The 17923-nt window shown below is 44.8% G+C and overlaps 1 protein-coding gene across 1 annotated transcript in view; it reads left to right on the top strand.

Moving 5' to 3' along the window:
• LOC142576295 (putative oxidoreductase TM_0325) overlaps positions 1–17321 on the top strand; it is a 389068-nt gene extending 371747 nt beyond the window's left edge. Inside the window, exons 7-10 of the mRNA XM_075686351.1 lie at positions 38–74; positions 6609–6672; positions 13886–14107; positions 17145–17321. Coding sequence (XP_075542466.1) covers positions 38–74; positions 6609–6672; positions 13886–14107; positions 17145–17147 — 326 coding nt within the window. The 3' untranslated portion in view covers positions 17148–17321. The remainder of the gene's footprint in view (positions 1–37; positions 75–6608; positions 6673–13885; positions 14108–17144) is intronic.
• Positions 17322–17923: the final 602 nt, after the last annotated feature.

The raw sequence follows: 17923 nt of genomic DNA, 5'->3' as shown, positions 1-17923 counted from the left end.
TTGAGTTCTGTCACCATTTTTGCTTATTTCATTTCAGAGAATGCTCCGTATGGTGTACGTGTCAACTCAATCAAGTAAGAGCGCTATGCAGTTTGTGGCTGGATTTGCGCTTTCAACTGTCTCCTGTTTCAAGGATTCCCTACAGACAATGAATAACACAGCTACTATAAAAGCTTTACTGACCCTACGCACTGTGGGAATTGATCTTATACGAAGCAATTCACAGTAGCTTTGTGACCCTGCAATGCGATCCTGGTGTGACGCGAGCGTGTGAGTGATGACAGCAGCAACGCGACGAAGACGGTGAAGGGGATAGGATAGCGACGATGGCACGAATGATTTTTTTTACGCCCCCGAAGAAGCATTGCAGAGTTTGTGGAACAGAATAATATGCGGATAATGAATACCTTCTTCCGCAAGCGAGATAGCCGAAAGTGGACGTGATGGAGCCTGAATGGCGAGACTAGAAATTAAATAGACTTCATACTCTGCGCAAACCCTGGCATCATACAAGATGTGGACGTGCTCAGCAAGGTGCGCTGCAGTGATTATAGGATGGTAAGAACTCGAATTAGCCTAGACTTGAGGAGGAAACGCAAGAAACTGGTACATAAGAAGCCGATAAATTAGTTAGCGGTAAGAGCGAAAATAGAGGAATTCCGGATCAAGCTACAAAGCAGGTATTCGGCTTTAACTCAGGAAGAGGACCTTAGTGTTGAAGCAATGAACGACAATCGTATGGGCATCATTAAGGAGTGTACAATAGAAGTCGGTGGTAACTCCGTTAGACAGGATACCAGTAAGCTATCGCAGGAGACGAAAGATCTCATCAAAAACGCCAATGTGTGAAAGCATCTAACCCTACAGTTAGAATAGACTGGCAGAAATTTCGAAGTTAATCAACAAGCGTAAGAGAGCTGACATAGGGAAATATAATATGGATAGTATTGAACATGATCTAAGGAACGGAGGAAGCTTAAAAGCAGTGAAGAAGAAACTAAGAATATACAAGAATAAGGTGTATGCGTTAAGAGACAAAGCCGGTAAGATCCTTAGTAATGTGGAGATAGTTGAAGTGGTTGAGGAGTTTTATAGAGATGAATACAGTACCAGTGGCAGCCACGACGATAATGGAAGAGGGAACAGCCTAGAAGAATTTCAAATCCCACAAGTAACGCTGGAAAAAGTAAAGAATCCTTTCGGAGCTATGCAAAAGAGGAAGGCCGCTGGGGAGAATCAGGTAACAGCAGATTTGTTGAAGGATGGTGGGCTGACTGTTCTAGAAAAACTGGCCACCCTGTATACGCAATCCCTCATGACCTTGAGCGTACCGGAATCTTGGAAGAGCACTAACATAATCCTAATTCATAAGAAAGGGGACGCCAAAGATTTGAAAAATTATAGAGCGATCAGTTTACTGTCCGTTGCCTACAAAGTATTTACTAAGCTAATCGGAAATAGAATCAGGAACACCTTAGACTTCTGTCAACCAAAGCACCAGGCACGGTTCCGTAAAGGCTACTCAACAATAGACCATACTCACACTATCAATCAGCTGATATACAAATGTCCGGAATATAACCAACCCTTATATATAGCTTTCATTGATTACTAGAAAGCGTTTGATTCAGTTGAAACATCAGCATTCATGCAGGCATTAGGGAATCAGGGTGTAGACGAGCCGTATGTAAAAATACTGACAGATATCTATATCGGCTCCACAGCCACCGTAGTCCTCCATAAGGAAAGCAACAAAATCGCAATAAAGAAAGGTGTCAGGCAGGGAGTTACCATCTCTCCAATGCTATTCAGAGCGTGTTTACAGGAGGTATTCAGAGACCTGGAGTGGGAAGAATTAGGGATAAGAGTTATTGGAGAATACCTTAGTAACTTGCGATTTGCGGATGATATTACCTTGCTTAGTAACTGAGCGGACCAATTGCAATGCACGCTCACTGACCTGGAGAGGCAAAGCAGAAGGGTGGGTCTAAAAATTAATCTGCAGAAAACTAAAGTAATGTTTAACAGTCTCGGAAGAGAACGGCAATTTACGATAGGTAGCGAAGCACTGGAAGTGGTAAGGGAATACATCTACTTAGGGCAGGTAGTGACCACGGATCCGGATCATGAGACTGAAATCATCAGAAGAATAAGAATGGGCTGGGGTACGTTTGGAAGGTATTCTCAGATCATAAGCAGCAGGTCGCCATTATCCCTCAAGAGGAAAGTGTATAACAGCTGTGTCTTACCAGTACTCACGTACGGGGAAGAAACCTGGAGGCTTGCGAAAAGAGTTCTACTTAAATTAAGGACGACGCAACGCGCTCTGGAAAGAAGAATGATGGGTGTAACGTTAAGGGATAAGAAAAGAGCAGATTGTGTGAGGGAGCAAATGCGAGTTAATGATATCTTAGTTGAAATGAAGAAAACGAAATTGGCATGGGCATCGGCAGATGAAATCCTTTGTAGCTATGGCTGCGATTGAGGAACGTGCGGTGTTTCTGCAGAACTATTACGCCAAACCCTTGCCTTAGCTTCGAGTTGTTGACAAATTACACAGTGCTTAATAACGGCCACGTCCGTCCTCTGCGGCACTGGTTTTCCGGATAAGAGGAACTACGGGGTAGGGTCCCTAAATCATAATGACATAGCGGGCAACATTGAGGAACTCTACAGTGTTATCGAGAGCGTGGCCGCCGTCGTAAGAAAGCTAAATATGATATATGAACTAAATGTGTTACAAGCCTACGCTCCAATCTCCAGTCATAAAATGAAGTAGAGCAGTTTTCTGAATGTGTTGCATAAGCATTGAGGTATACTCAGTAACTCAATCCACTGAAGGCATTGCTGACTTTAACGCGAAAGTTGGAAGAAATTCGGCTGAGAACACGCGATTGGCAACTACGGCATCGGCTCCAGAAATAGTAGACGAGAGATACTCGCAAATTTAGCGGAAAGGAACCGATTCCGAATAATGAATGCTTTCTTCGGGGAGCACAGTAAAAGAAATTGCAGCCGTAAAAGTCCTAATGAAGAAACAAAAAACAGGAAGCAGATTTCATACACTGTGCCCATCCCAGCATAGTACAGCTTGTAGAAGTGTAAGGTATGGCAAACGCCAGTGATTACAGGGTAAAGCAAGAGAGAGATCACAAGAAACAGCAAAATTAGTCAAGAAAAAATAGATGAAGCTAGACGCAGTCAGGGTAACAGCAGGTGAATTCATACTTGTGCTCGCAAATAAACATATAGCTCGAGAACAGTAACATAAAAATAACATTTAAGTGATTTGTGAAACCCTCAGCAGGTCGATTGGAGAGGCAGCAATTGAAGTTAGAGGTAAGGCACCAGTAAGCCCTCTCAAAGTAAGAAATGACTTAATAAACAAAGATCAACCAGAAAGTGTCTAGCTTAAGAGATCACATCAAATTTACTGAAGGGCCAAATTTGATAAGCAGAAACTAAGTGATATTCAAAAGTAAAACAGTCGGAATGATTAAGGAACCAGTAAAAATATACGCAGCGTGCATCAGTGAGACGAAGACGTGCTATCGGGCAGGGCAATGTGTATTCAGTGGAAGATCAGCAGGGTAATGCCATCAGCAACTTCGATGACATAATAAATGCAGCGGAAGTTTTCTATACTGAGGTGCGCAGTACTTGGAACAGCGACCTACCCTTCATTGGAAGTAGTGACGAACTGGACAGAGGCTCTTTGTGTAACTAGCGATGAATTTATAAGGGCTTTTCGAGACATGTCGCGAGGAAAAGGGGCAGGAGACCATTGAATTACATTCGATTTAATCAAATACGTACAAGATATTACAATTCAGACGCTTGCCTCGTGACTTCAGGCGTACCAGAGAGCTTGAAGAATTACAAAACTATACTATTCCATAAGAACGGATGCGTTATTAAAGAACTGAAGAAATGTAGGCCCATTAGCTTGCTTTCAGTATCGTATAAAATATTCGATAAGGTAATTCCCAAGATTATTAAAGCAACACTTGACCAATCAACCAAGAGAGCCTGCTGGCTTGAAAAAGAGGTATTCTATGATAAATCGCGTCCATCATTAATCATGTAAATTGCAATCTGGGCAGGTCCAGCAACCTCTAGAAACCATTTTCATAGGTTTTGAAAAAGGTGTTTGATCCAATAGATATGGCACCAGTCAAGGACGCTTTGCGTAATCAAGGAGTACAGGAAGCATACGCGGATGTCTTCCTCAATAGCTGCAGATTTCACAGCGACCCTAATTCTCCACAAGGCCAGTAGGAAAGTACATATCAAGAAAAAGGTCAGCCAGGAAGACTCAATTTGCCCCATGCTTTTCACTGCATGGTTAGAATAATCAGGCTATTAGATTTGCGGATAAACGGCGACTATCAAACGGATAAACGGCGAACATCCTTCGGTAGGCTGGAGACGGATTTTAAGAAATGATTCACGACCCTAACGAAGAATATTTAAGAGTAAGGTTGAAGATTTATAAGCAGAAGACAAAGGTAATCTTCAATAGCCTGGCGAGCAAAAAATAATTAATAATCGCCACTCAGCCTTCACAATATCTGTAGGAGTAGATTTACTCAAGTGAAGTGCTCACAGAAGACCGTGATCACTATGTTCCTCAGAAAGGCGGGCCAACGTTTTGGTAGCAGGACCTATCTTAGTAACACATGGGGAGAAACTGAGAGGTTAACAATGAAGCTTGGCACTAAAACTAAGGCGTAATGCTAAGAGATGAGAACAAAGAGGTTTGGATCAGAGACAAAACTGAGGCAGCCGACACGCTGATATTAGGCGAAAAAAAGCGGGGTAGGTCATGGAAATCGTGGGGCGAACAAGCGGCAGAAAATTGGAGTTACAGAATGGGTTCCAAGGAAAGCGACGCGCGGTCGAAGGCAGCAGAAAGTTTTGTGGCATGCAGAAATTAGCAAATGTGCAGGTGCACCTTCGAATTAGCGCAACACAGGCTTATATGGATAATGCTGGAAGAGACCTTCGTTCTACTGCAGATATAAATATGGGTTGACGATAATGAGGATCAAGGTGTTCCTAAATATTTCCTTCGTTTTCTTAGTTTGTAATATTAAGCATACCCTAGCTTGAGCCACTGGACCTACTCCTATTATTGGCCAGTCATCTAGGATGACTGTTTTATTGTTACATAACAGGTTATAGCATGTATATGGCATACACCTTTCATCATCGCTGTTGCCACCACGAGCATCGCAGAGAGCTCTTAACATCGCTGCGTCGGCGTTTGATATGGTGTGTGCGCCTAATCTGGTGTTTAAATTTAGGCGTCGCTTGTGAGCGATGTACACCAGAAACAAAAACGTCGCAGGAGATGAGAGTCCTGTTCAGTGCAGCATCATAATGATTCATCACCATCATCACCATAAGCCTGGCTATGCCCATTGCAGCGTAAAGGCCTCTCCCATACTTCTCCTACTATCCCGGTCGTGTACTAATTGTGGCCATGCGCTCCCTGCAATCTTCTTAATCTCATCCGCCCACCTAAATTTCTGTCGCCCCCTACTACGTTTCCCTTCCCTTGGAATGCAGTCCGTAACCCTTAATGACCATCGCTCATCTTCCCTCCTCATTACATGTTGCCGTCTGCTAGCCGCCTGGTTAGCTGAAACGGTAGAGCGGCTGCGTCGGAAAGGCGATGGTTACGGGTTCCAGTCCCAAACCTGGACGAGTGTTTTTTTTTTCAACTGCGAGGCTTTTCTTTCAAGGAACCCGCATGGGTTTCCTTTGTAGCAATTGGCACGATTGGGTGGATGTCTCATTTTCCCTTTCTTAATTACTTCTCTCCGCCTTCCCGGTTTCCGCAGAACTATTACGTTAAAACTGAAGAATTTCTAATTATTGTTGATATGGAAACTTTGTTACGGCTATGAGGGTATTCGAGCTCACCACTGTCAGGATTGCAGAAAAGCGTACAGTGAGAATGCTGTACTCCTGTAGAGACTGTTCGAGAAAAATGTGTTGAGCGGCGTCTACCTAAAGCGACATAATTTATATGCCAGATATTAAAGAATTTGACATCGAGAAATATGAATGAAACACACGAGACACTATTCACAGTCGCAGTCCGATTGCAGTGCTCTGCATGCATCAATTGCTACTTTAGCGTAGCGTGCTGACCCTGATACGAGAACACCGCGACAGCGCAGGCCGTGATATGGGCCGCATATGCTATAACCGGGTGCCTCGATACCAGAGAGGCGCGAAACTATCCAGGCACCCAAGGCTTCGTAAGCCCGGAGTGCAGTCCTGATTAGGTCGCGCAAGTCAACGTGCTTCCAATGACTCAATCAGAAAAGGTACAAGTGGCTGCAAAGAATCAGCTATTTTCCGGTAAGGTGTTACAAGGGGTCGGTAAACTGCGAATGAATTGTCGGGCTGACAGAGTTGATGACAGCGAAATGAAGATGAATAAGGTGGAAGTTCATCTTGGAGCATGCCTTATTAGCCGATGGTGATGGTGTCCTTTGTGCCGGGCATCGCCTTTCACGCAATTGTGAAGGCGACGTGCGAAATAGGCGAAAAGGACAGGCAAAGCAACATCAAAATTAAATACTTTTTCTTTGCAGCCCGGGTCGTATCAAGACGTTGATTGGGAAAAGGCCTGAGCTCAGCGTAGAGGAACATATGGAGGTACGTGCCAGAAATAGTAGTATAATGATTGTTATAACAAAAACTCGGCAGATCTCTTGCATCCTGCCAGATTGTCTGGTGTGCTCTAGATGTATTCATACTAAATATTTTCTTGCGTGTAGAGTAGCATTTTATGTCAGAAGCCGCACTAGGTCTGTGGCTAAAACTATGGGGCTTTAAGTGCGAGAACGTGTGTCTGTGGTTACATGCACTCCAATACTGCACGGCAGCAATGACAAGCGAAACATTGCTTTAGGAAACAGTTTACTTGAAATAGTGCTTGGTACTTCAATATTTGTATATTTAGTTTCATTTTGGAAGCCCCTTTGACCATTGGCACCCTGTTGAAGCTGATATTGAATGTGACTGTATGCACAAGGTTAAGTTTTCTAACTGCAACTGATTTCTTTCTTTCTGTGTCGCTTTTCTTAATTAGTTTATTTATTCGTTATACTCTCATGGCCGCAGGCATTATAGAGGGGAGTGGTAGAAATTATGATACATAGTAAACAACAAACGCTGTCAGAAAAAAAATTGATAAAAAGTTTCCTCTTATACGATATTGGCTACGGTCATAAACGTAAACAATATTGCGAAAGTTCTTGGTAATACAATATCAGGCAAAGTCTTAAGAAAAAACTCACCGACGAGAACGATACTCCCTAATGCAAAATTTGAGCGCAGCTCTATACGTGTTTTCATCTCGCGACATATTGGTTGGTGTGGACAATGACTGTCTTGCGGCACACTGCAAAGGGAGAGAAGTGTGGCGCCAGTGCGTCGCAAATGTGGAGAACGCGAGAGCCGCGGGGCTAGCGCGTGAGTGACGCGTGGGCGTGATTCGCAGGAGCCGCCGCCGAAGAAATAATAATAATATTTGGGGTTTTACGTGCCAAAACCACTTTCTGATTATGAGGCACGCCGTAGTGGAGGACTCCAGAAATTTTGACCACCTGGGGTTCTTTAACGTGCACCTAAATCTAAGCACACAGGTGTTTTCGCATTTCGCCCCCATCGAAATGCGGCCGCCGTGGCCGGGATTCGATCCCGCGACCTCGTGCTCAGAAGCCCAACACCATAGCCACTGAGCAACCACGGCGGGTAGCCGCCGCCGAAGAAACTCTAGCCACCGTAGCCATCTCGTAGCCACCGTTCTCCCCACTGAACTTTGCTTCTCACGCTTTCGCCGTGCCTTCCTCCGCTTTCCTACTCGCGCCACTGTTCCCTCGCCGCATTTTTCATACCCCGCTGCGCTCTCATCGTTTCCTGCGCTCTTTCGCTCGGTTACGCCGACTATCGCCGTAGGAACTGCCAAGAGCTGCGCTCTAAAATGGTGCGATCCTTTATAGCTGCAATATCACTCATAAGGTAGTTCCAGTCTATGTATAGACGAAGTAAGAAAAACGGTGAAACTGTATTGTGCGACACATTTGAGCACCCACCTATTAGGACAGTAATAATAATAATATTTGGGGTTTTACGTGCCAAAACCACTTTCTGATTATGAGGCACGCCGTAGTGGAGGACTCCGGAAATTTTGACCACCTGGGGTTCTTTAACGTGCACCTAAATCTAAGCACACAGGTGTTTCCGCATTTCGCCCCCATCGAAATGCGGCCGCCGTGGCCGGGATTCGATCCCGCGACCTTGTGCTCAGCAGCCCAACACCATAGCCACTGAGCAACCACGGCGGGTATTATTAGGACAGTGGCTAATATGGAGGAATGCATGGTGTGGTCATGACAAAAAAAGAAGAGTACATGCAATGTAGGATCAATAAAGCCTGTGAAAGAGCGCTAAACGTGCAGTCTGACGGCGAAAAGACGGCAAAGCAAAGATTGGATTGCAGTGATATAGTGCCCGCAGTTCTGGTATAAATTCACCAGAAAAAATAGAAGTGTGCTAATCGAAGTCAAGGTGGGCGAGGCGAAGGTCGACGTACGTGGTATATGCATCTATGCGTACTAATACTGGGGCCTCAAAGATGCTGCTATGTTGCAGAATTAACTTCGCATTGTTTTCTTCGTACCATTGTCAGACGCTACAGTATTTGGCAGACCGTCCGTTTCGTTTAGCAGAGTGCAACTTCTTGTTCGTTTTCTTACGCCCATCTATATCGAGTTGTGCCTTTCGCGTGGACTTTTGTTGACATCATATTTGTACACGTCACAAAAGACGTTACCAATTATAATTAGGATTAACTTATCTCACAATACAACTGATTCCAGTTACCAATTGCTTTCCCGCAAAATTAACTGAAAGATTAATACAAACCTACAGACTACTGTAGTAATAACTTCCTCCGTACTTTTATTAACATTGCATGAATAGAGTAAGTACATCGAGCTGACCTGGCTATTTCAGAGTGCCCTCTGTAGTCCTTCACCCGTTGTTTATCTTCCCTAACAGTTGGTTTTCAAATTTTTCTTTGGTGTTTTTCCCTCGTTTTCTTTTGGACAGATCTGGCAGCGACCCTGAAAACTCTCTCCATGTGCGCGCTGCATAGAAAGTCTGTGTTGTAACGGGCCAAAGTGTTGCACGGAAGATTGCAGCTACTGAGTGTCGCTTTGTTCTGGTTAGAATCCTCTAGTAAGCACGGCGCCTAATTGTTGCTGGGGGTAGGGGAAGCCTCTCGCGGTAGGGCCAGTGAAACAACTAGAAATCGTCCATAGATGATTCCGTGGCATCAACTTTCAAAGTGGCCGTCATTACGAAGCCCTAGAATAACCGATATTTGGTGGCCCGCGGCTGGTGGATCACCTCGCGGTGCTCTTTGGCTAATTGTAATGAATGCCGGCAAGCGTTCAAGTTCCTAGAAAATGTAGCCAAATGTGTAATGCAATTCATTATAAAGCTGCATATTATTCAGCCCTAAAACATAGGACTCTTGTATTACGACCGCACATTGGAGTGTATAGAACTCACGCATATATTAAATAGAAACGTACGCATTTTATACCCAAAAACTTCTATCAATATTAGAAAGCCCACAGATTGCACTAAGCGAAGAAAGAGGAGCTGGCCTTAATAAATATGACAGGAGCCAAAAAACGCTTTCAGTAAAGAGAGAGAGAACTTTATTGCAAGATAAAAGCTGAAAGGAGCGCAAATCTGCAAGCCTGCCATGTTTTCTTAGCCGAAGGGTAGCTGCAGGACGCGGATCGTGAGAAGCTTGTAACTAAGGTATATGTTTTCCTCCTTTTTGTACACTGTTGGTTCCGCAAAATATAGGTGCTCTAAGGTGCATGGTCTGTTATAGCTTGCTTCGTTAAAAACGTTACTGGTTTCATGTCGGTTACTGAAGTAAGTCATTGAACTGCAGGGAGCATTTCCGATTAAAGAAGAGAATCGCTAAATCACAAAATTATAATTCTTAATTTATTATAATAAATGTTATATTTAATTTGTTACTTACAGGTCTGTTTAGCATGCCTTTCTATCACAGGGTCACGTGGGCCGATCCTGGAGTGACAGTGTAGGGTGAAGTTCATGAAATGTTCGACAACGTTGACTTTATTAACGCACGTATAGGGTTCATTTTACCGACTATTAAACTAACTATCGCTTCTTCGCTAAGTGAGAACTATATTTTCACACCTATTTAGAATCATTAACACGCTTGGCGACGCGAAAGGGTCGTTCTTCGCTCAAGAGATCACATGTATGCCAAGAACCCACGTGCGCCAAACCCGTCTTACGTCGCCAAATGATGGACCAGAGCGAGTTTGTGCAATTTCTAATGCCGTAATTAGGCAGTCTTGTTCGAGATGCCAAGAACGTGTAACAAATTCACATTTTTGACCTAATACACTTTTATAAAGTAGGTATTTAGGATCAGTGGGCGCGCTCATGAAGTTACGGCGCAGGTAGCCTAACATGTGATCAGGGTTGTTAATAACATAATGGGCGTTAATTGACCATGACATATCTGTAGCTGCATCGACAGTCAAATATTTGTATGTGGTTTCTTCCTAGAGCAACGTTGTTTAGGTGGTAAATAATTCTCGGGTTTCTGATGTAAATAACTGAAATATCGCCAGCACATGTTAGTCTATCAGACAGGTATCGCGCGAATGTGACACTTACCGATTCACACCACTGCATAGCTCAAAAACGATCCGCATTATTTCTTTCATACTTTTACTTACGATTTCAAATCAGTTTCAGCGGAATCCCGCAAAGTGGAGGACGCATCATGAAATGAATAACTGTCACCGATCAGGAAGTAGCATGAAGCTACGAAGGAAAACCATATGGGTTTTTCGCAAAAGAAACTTCACATTTGGGAAAAACTTTGTCCTCGTTAGGCATTCGAACCCGTGACCAACGCATTTGAAGGACAGTCATTGTACCATCTGAGCTAACATGAAAGAGGCTAGCTGATCGCAGCGAGAGTGTGAATTAATCGACAACTGGAAGAAAAGGAAGACTGAAAGTGACAAATAAGCTCCACCAAATCCTGCAAGGTGGAGGATGCGCCACAAAGGAAAGTTTGCCATCCATTCGAACGTAGTGCAAGCTACAAACGAAATCCATACGGGTTCCTCAGAATACATTTAAATATTAAGGTATACAAATTTCTAACCAAGGACTCCATACATAAGCAGCAACCAAAATCCTTCAAATAATCTTGCGCACTGACCTCAGTCACACTCCGTTCTTTGACATTACCAAGCATCGGCGGCGTACCTTTGTAATCTGTATCACGCTATAAATTTTGAGAGAGAAAAAGAGGAAACAGTTACTAAGAGTAAGCCTAGTCCGGGTGTTCCGTAGTGACGCAGGTTAGCGCTTCCTGTAGCTTTATGGTCAGGTGATGGGCCCTGAACATGGCGGCGAATGTGTGCCACGAGGAGGGCTCATAGCGTCGGCGTAGACCTTGGGAAGGAGAGGCCCATAATGGGTGTTGGCGAGCGAACACATAAGGGTTTGAAAGCACCTGAGGCCGCCCCAATAAATGTATGGAGCGCTAAGATACTGCCAACAGGCGTTACATGTGGCTGACTTCCTCTGGATTCGACGCTATGAAGGATAGCATGATATTACAATGTTAATCAGCATCTGTCGAATAAGGGCGCCACATGCACAAGAGAACTAAGAAGGTGGAGAATGAAGAAGTCAGTGATTTACGGAAGTCTCTGAGCTGAGCGCGCACTTGTTTGCGGTGTTCTCCTCTAATTGCTCTTGGGGAACAGTTCGCTGGCCATCTGATCAGGTGGCTTGGTGAAGAGGTTTCGCAGATAAAGACATCCGTTATACCATGTGGACCAAGGACCCATTCCTGTAGCACTGGGGAGTTGCGCATAGGACAGCACGTAGGTCTTCATGTTGGTATGTGTATGGTCAAGGAGTACATTAAGCGCGAAGTCATAAAACGAGCTCTCACCACTGGATTTCATGGTAATTATGCGAGTGAAGGATTCAAGTAAAGAAATGGCTTCTGCGAGAGCCTATGTTCCGGCGTCTGCGGCCGACGGGACGGCATTGTAATGCCTCGGAAATGTTGACAGCGGTCCGACTACTCCTGCGGTGATCTCCTCTAGTATGTTAACTCCATCCACGATAGTATATGCCGTAGCCTTGGTTGAAGAGGTGTGCCGCTCTTGGTTCTCTTCCCGGATCCCTCTCGAGGTCAATGGTGCGAGACACGGGAATTACTGCAATTCGCAGTACCGGCTACTATAACGAAAGCGGTGGTTCAAAGTGAGGCACGCGGCGAAGACCGTGTCTGGGCTGTTCGAGGATGTTTCCTCTCTGGTATTAAGTTGTGAGCCGAAGTTGCTGTATAAAGCGAGCTCTATAAGCGAGGAACGGCCTGTCAATGGCTTTGTCGCGGTGAGGTGCACCCCTAAAGCGCATAATGCCGCAGAATACATTCGAAAAAGAATTCGCCTTGCACGACCGCATATAAAGTTGCCAATCCCAACGTCCCTCGCCGCTACAAGGCAGCTGACACGCTGTGCGGTCAACGCTCGCGTGATATTAAAAAATTGCGAGGGTGTACGTGATAGGAGAGCAGGAAGGTGCTCCCACTTCGCTTACAATTACGTAGCAGAGCTTGGAGGTTACTATGTTGGGTAGCGTTGAGCTGCACGTATGGGCTTGCGTACATTATCCAGACAAATGTTATTACCTCACTGATTTTGCACAGTGCATGACCCTTGGGGCTTGATCTATGATGTGTTGTGTCAAACTCGGAAACTACAACTTTGGGGTCGTATTTTTCCTTGGGACAAGTTTGCAGTGACACTGCTGCAGTTCTTGCACGATGCAGAGTTGGTAGCTTTTATATAAATTTATTTTATTATTGATGTTTTGCAGCGAATCCCCTCGACTACAAAAAAAGAAAACGATCGCCTTTACTTTGGCGATAGTCCTCGTAGCCATTTTGGTGTCCGCCATCCTGCTGCCATATGAATCAAGTGAATATGGTAGAGTGACCTTGGGGGATACGTTCGCCAGCCATGCGGCGAATCTTTGGATTGCGGGTCACTTGTGCTTTTGCAGGCGAGCTAATACGTAATTGCGAAATTTTGCAGGCCACCATTGGCAACGTTTAACACTAGAACGTTATCTAGTGAGATGAGTCTAGCAGTGCTATTGGAAGAATTAGCAGGCAGTAAACGGTATGTAACAGAACTCAGTGAGGCAAGGGGGACAAAAGAAGCATATAAAGTGCTAAAAAGCAGGAACGTTCTGTGCTGCCGGGGCTTAGCGAAGAGACGAGAACTTGGAGTCGGATTCCCGATTAATAAGGGTATAGCTGGTAACATACAGAAATTCTATAGCATTAACGAGAGGGTGGCAGGTCTTGTTTTGAAACTTAATAAGAGGTACAAATTGAAGATCGTACAGGTCTACGCCCCTACATCCAGTCAAGATGACCGGGAAGTCGAAAGCATCTATGAAGACGCGCAATCGGCGATGGGTAAAGTCGAAACAAAACACACTATACTGATGGACGACTTCAATGAAAAGGTAGGCAAGAAACAGGCTGGAAACAAGTCAGCAGGGGAATATGGCACAAGCTCTACGAATAGCATGGGAGAGATATTAGTAGAGTTTGCAGAACGGACTAATATGCGCTCTGTTTCTTCTGTTTTATGTATAATGCATGCAATGCCCGTAAGGCTCGCCTAATTTACTGGATAATATTTCCAGTAAATGGCTACATTTCCTTGCTGTTTGCTGTCTGACCTTTTTGTTCGTGCAGCTGATGGACAAAATGGCCGGTCCTCTGCATGCGCTGGGACGAGTGGGCACACCGGACGAAGTTGCCGACTGCATCGCGTTCCTGGCATCTGATGATGCCGCGTTTGTCACGGGGACCATTATGCCCGTCGATGGGGGCTTCTTCCTTCTGTCCAGCGTCTCGGGTCCCGTCCAATCGTCGGATACGCACAAGACTGCGCGAAAACCTGTCCATGCTGACAAGGTACACTGCAAGATCTAAGTACACGCTACATTTTATTTAAATAACTCCACTGTCTTCTAAATCAATGAATGTTTGGCGACTCCAGCTCTTCAGAGAAGCAATTTCGCTTCTAGCTTTGTGAGGCTAAGCAGGAACGCATCCACGGCTCTGCAATATAATAAATATTGGACGAGGAATTACGCATGCTAATGCGAATTGCTTACAAGGTTCAGGTTTCATTATGGAGGACGCACGTCGAACGTGCTGCCTTCGTTCAGCACTTAACACCTAATGGCAAAATAATCTTATCTGCAGTCTGCCGTGCGTCTCCTTGATTACTGCGGCTAAAATATTGGATGAAGTTCTTGCTTTCTTTGCGTTTCTTTTGAAAAAATACATTCTGTCCCCACAGCTTGACTCCCATCGTGGTCGTATGTTATTGTGATGAAGGCGCTCTAGTAAATTCTTAAAGTGGCAATGTGAAAGAAGCTAGCAAAGGAAGCTGCGCACTCCTTGAGATGACGAAACGAGCGTTTATTCAGTACACAGTTTCTTTTTTCACATTCTTTGTCGCCACTATATGTTGTGCAGGATGTCGGCTCCAAAAATGCCGCTGGAAAAGTTGATTAAAACTCACTGAAAAATCCATCGGAATGAAGATGCACGTTTTCTTGGGCATGTAAACGGCAATGTCATGGCAAAAACAAAACTGCATAGGGCGAATAGGCACCCTGCGTAAAATAAGTGAATCAGAGCGTACAGGGCGCAGTCACCAAACGTCGAAACTGTTTGTCGCATATCTTTAAATATTATTAGGCTTTCTCAAACTCAAAAGGAGAAAATAAGCAGTTATGGCCTGATACCACTTCAAGATAGTCCACTTATCATCCTAATGTACTTAAGCGACTTCTCTTAAATTCAGCATTGGCTACTTTTACGAGGTCTGGGACGCTCTTCTATCACATCAAAAAATGGCCCAACCATTAAAGGACATCTTCTCGCTAATGTCATGCCGCAAAAAAATTTCTAATCCTTCAACTCGAAATCCAATTATCGTATCGATACCCAGCTTTCCCTCTCACTTCGTCCCCGCAAACGCGCTAGGAGCTACCCAGTGGCGAAACCGAGAGGAGACAGCCCCAGCCAAAAGTTGAGTGTTGCGGGGACGTCTAAGCTCGTCTCTGCACTACGCCACTTAGTGTGCCGCTACAGTCGCGGATGCCACGCGCAGTGCAAACGCGAAATTAACTTGCTGTCTTTTTCACATGGCAAACATGTATGCGTTTCACTCGTTTAATTCAAAATTAGCCATTATGTAATATGCTCTCGTGGCTACAAAACTGGAAAATAGCGTCGGTGGGCGACCTGCTTTCAATGACGCCGCATGGTGGCACTGCGGAAGCGAAAGAAAGCGACCTTTCGCTCTTGTTTAGACAGACAGACAGACAGACAGACAGACAGACAAGAGGAGAGGCCGGGTGGTTACCTAGATATTAGTCTCCTGTTCGCTACACTACACTGGGGTTCGGGGATTGTGGTTAGAAAGAGGGCAGAGAGGAAAGCGTAAAAAAAAATCGAACAGTAGATCAAAAATTCACTGCTGCATGCAGTGGAGTAATATTTGGCTCACATGTTCACAGAAGCTTCAGAAAGCAGTTCACCACTATCCAAAATGTTACACATCTGGATAACATAATATGTCGTCTGAAGGCCTCTAATCACAAAGTGATAGTACTCTAACTTTCGCATAAGTTGCATCAATGCACTCCATGTTATTCGGTAAATTCGGACCCTTTGGTTTGCTCTTGTTTTTCGCTTTCATGCTCTGGGAAAAGCAAGGGCAAGTGGGTTTTTCCAAAATTCTCAGAGTTTTTTGTTTCCGAGCCCGTGCATCTCTACGCAGAACATCACGTTATTCAAGAAAAAAATATATATATTGCATCCAGTGCTTCAAATAAATTGCTTGCTTCCTGCCGAGCTCAGGTAGCGAGAGTAACATCAAGACCAGATGCATAGCATTGTTAAAAAATTAAGCAATCAATATAAGGCAGAGAACTTTCACTCCAAAAAAATACCGTGGCGTACGTTGCCCTACGGCAATAACTCAGAGAAGTTCGGTATCAGAATAGATGTGATTTGTAATAAACTCAATTGTTTTAGTGGTACTAAAGTGTTGAGATCAGAATAGGTGTGCTCTGTAATAGACTCGATTGTTTTATTAGGACTAAACTTTAATTAAGTTCAGCCGCAACATCCGCTACATTGAGACTCTACAGCCAACTTAGGCACTCACATAAAGGTGCCCCATCACGATAGCATACACACGCAATTCTGCAGCTCCTTCACGTAATAATAATAATAATAATAATAATAATAATAATAATGTAAGCGCAACATATAACTGACTTTCAGCTTCGTCATTTCTGCATATCAGCATCCTTTGTACATCTTCTCCATCTGTACATATCATCATCGGCTGCCCAGCTTCCTCTTCGTGTGGCCGCACGAGCTCGGCTGGCGAAAATTGATATTCCCTTGAGCACACGCCAAACGGGGTGATATCGAAAGCCTGCGCGCTCTGCCAGACATTTATTAAATGATTTGACATTTCATTCGAATGCGTTGTTACTTCTCATTACTTGTCTTCTCCCTCCAAAGGTCGTAGATTCGAGTACCTTAAACTGGCGCTACCTGAATAAAGTGTGCCTTAGCTACATTCGCTTTAAGACCAGAAGGTGGTGGGTTACAGCGTCTGCATCAACCCTATCCTAATTTGCCTTTTTCGAATGATGAGCGGCATTGCAGATACCTGTGGAAGAAGACAATGACGAACGCACGAGCAGTCGCACCAGCGCGTGTCTGCGCGAAGTGAGCTCACATGACCGCATGACGCGTCTTCCACACCATCGGGGTTATGAGCCACTTAACGCTGTCACCTTAATAAACCGGTTGCTTATAGGTGGTGGAAAGTGCTTTTCGTTCCGCAAGTCCTCTCGCATGTTCTCACTAGAGCACCCCTCGAGTCACCGCATAACACCACCGGCGATGCTCGTTCCAGTGAATCCAGACACGTCCGATGCCAGCGCGCCACTGCAGCCTTCGCCATCCGTCGTGAGCATCAACAGCTGCCAGCGCAACCCACGACTTTTTGCTGGCCTACAAGGGCGTGACGCCGAGCACTGGCTCCAAAACTAGGACCTCGTAAGGAACAATAAAAGCAGTAAAGTTCAGAGAACTGGCGGAACGTCCCGTTCTTCCTGTCCGATTTCGCGAAAACCTGCATTTGGAAGCAAGAGCCAGATCTTCCTCACTGGGCGACGTTATCGTGATAGCGTCGGCCGGTTTTCGGCGCTCCCGCTGTTCGCGCTCAGGCCGCGAAGAAGCTCGATGAGCGCGTCCAGTTTCTTCGGGAATTATACACCTCATACAGTGATAATGTGCCTACATTATCCAAGTGTATGAACACCAACATGTTCCACGGTGACCGAATTCACCACATTATTAAAGGCGTAAACACAATCGTCTTCAACGCCCTTGCTACGCAAAATCCTGCTACTACACTGTAAACAGAAAAACATCCAGATGGGCGTTTTTCGCTTGTCCTCTATCGCATTCCCGTTTGTACGTGCTTTTGCTCCCATTCATAGAGCGTACAATAAAACTCCCATTGAGGTAGGCATTATTTGATTATACAACGGGAGTACCATAATATATCCACTTCACCCCCATTTGGGTGGGAAGTACAATGGAAGTTTTGTGAAGGAATTAAAGGCATATTAGTATAGGTGTGGCAAGCACGTAGCGAAATGCCTGGTGGCGCGGGTCACGCGCTTACAC

Source organism: Dermacentor variabilis, chromosome 3 (assembly GCF_050947875.1).
Source record: "Dermacentor variabilis isolate Ectoservices chromosome 3, ASM5094787v1, whole genome shotgun sequence".
In the NCBI taxonomy this organism is placed as follows: Eukaryota; Metazoa; Arthropoda; class Arachnida; order Ixodida; family Ixodidae; genus Dermacentor; species Dermacentor variabilis.
Note: the sequence above shows the minus strand (reverse complement) of the source record. Positions and strands in the feature narration are given on the sequence as shown.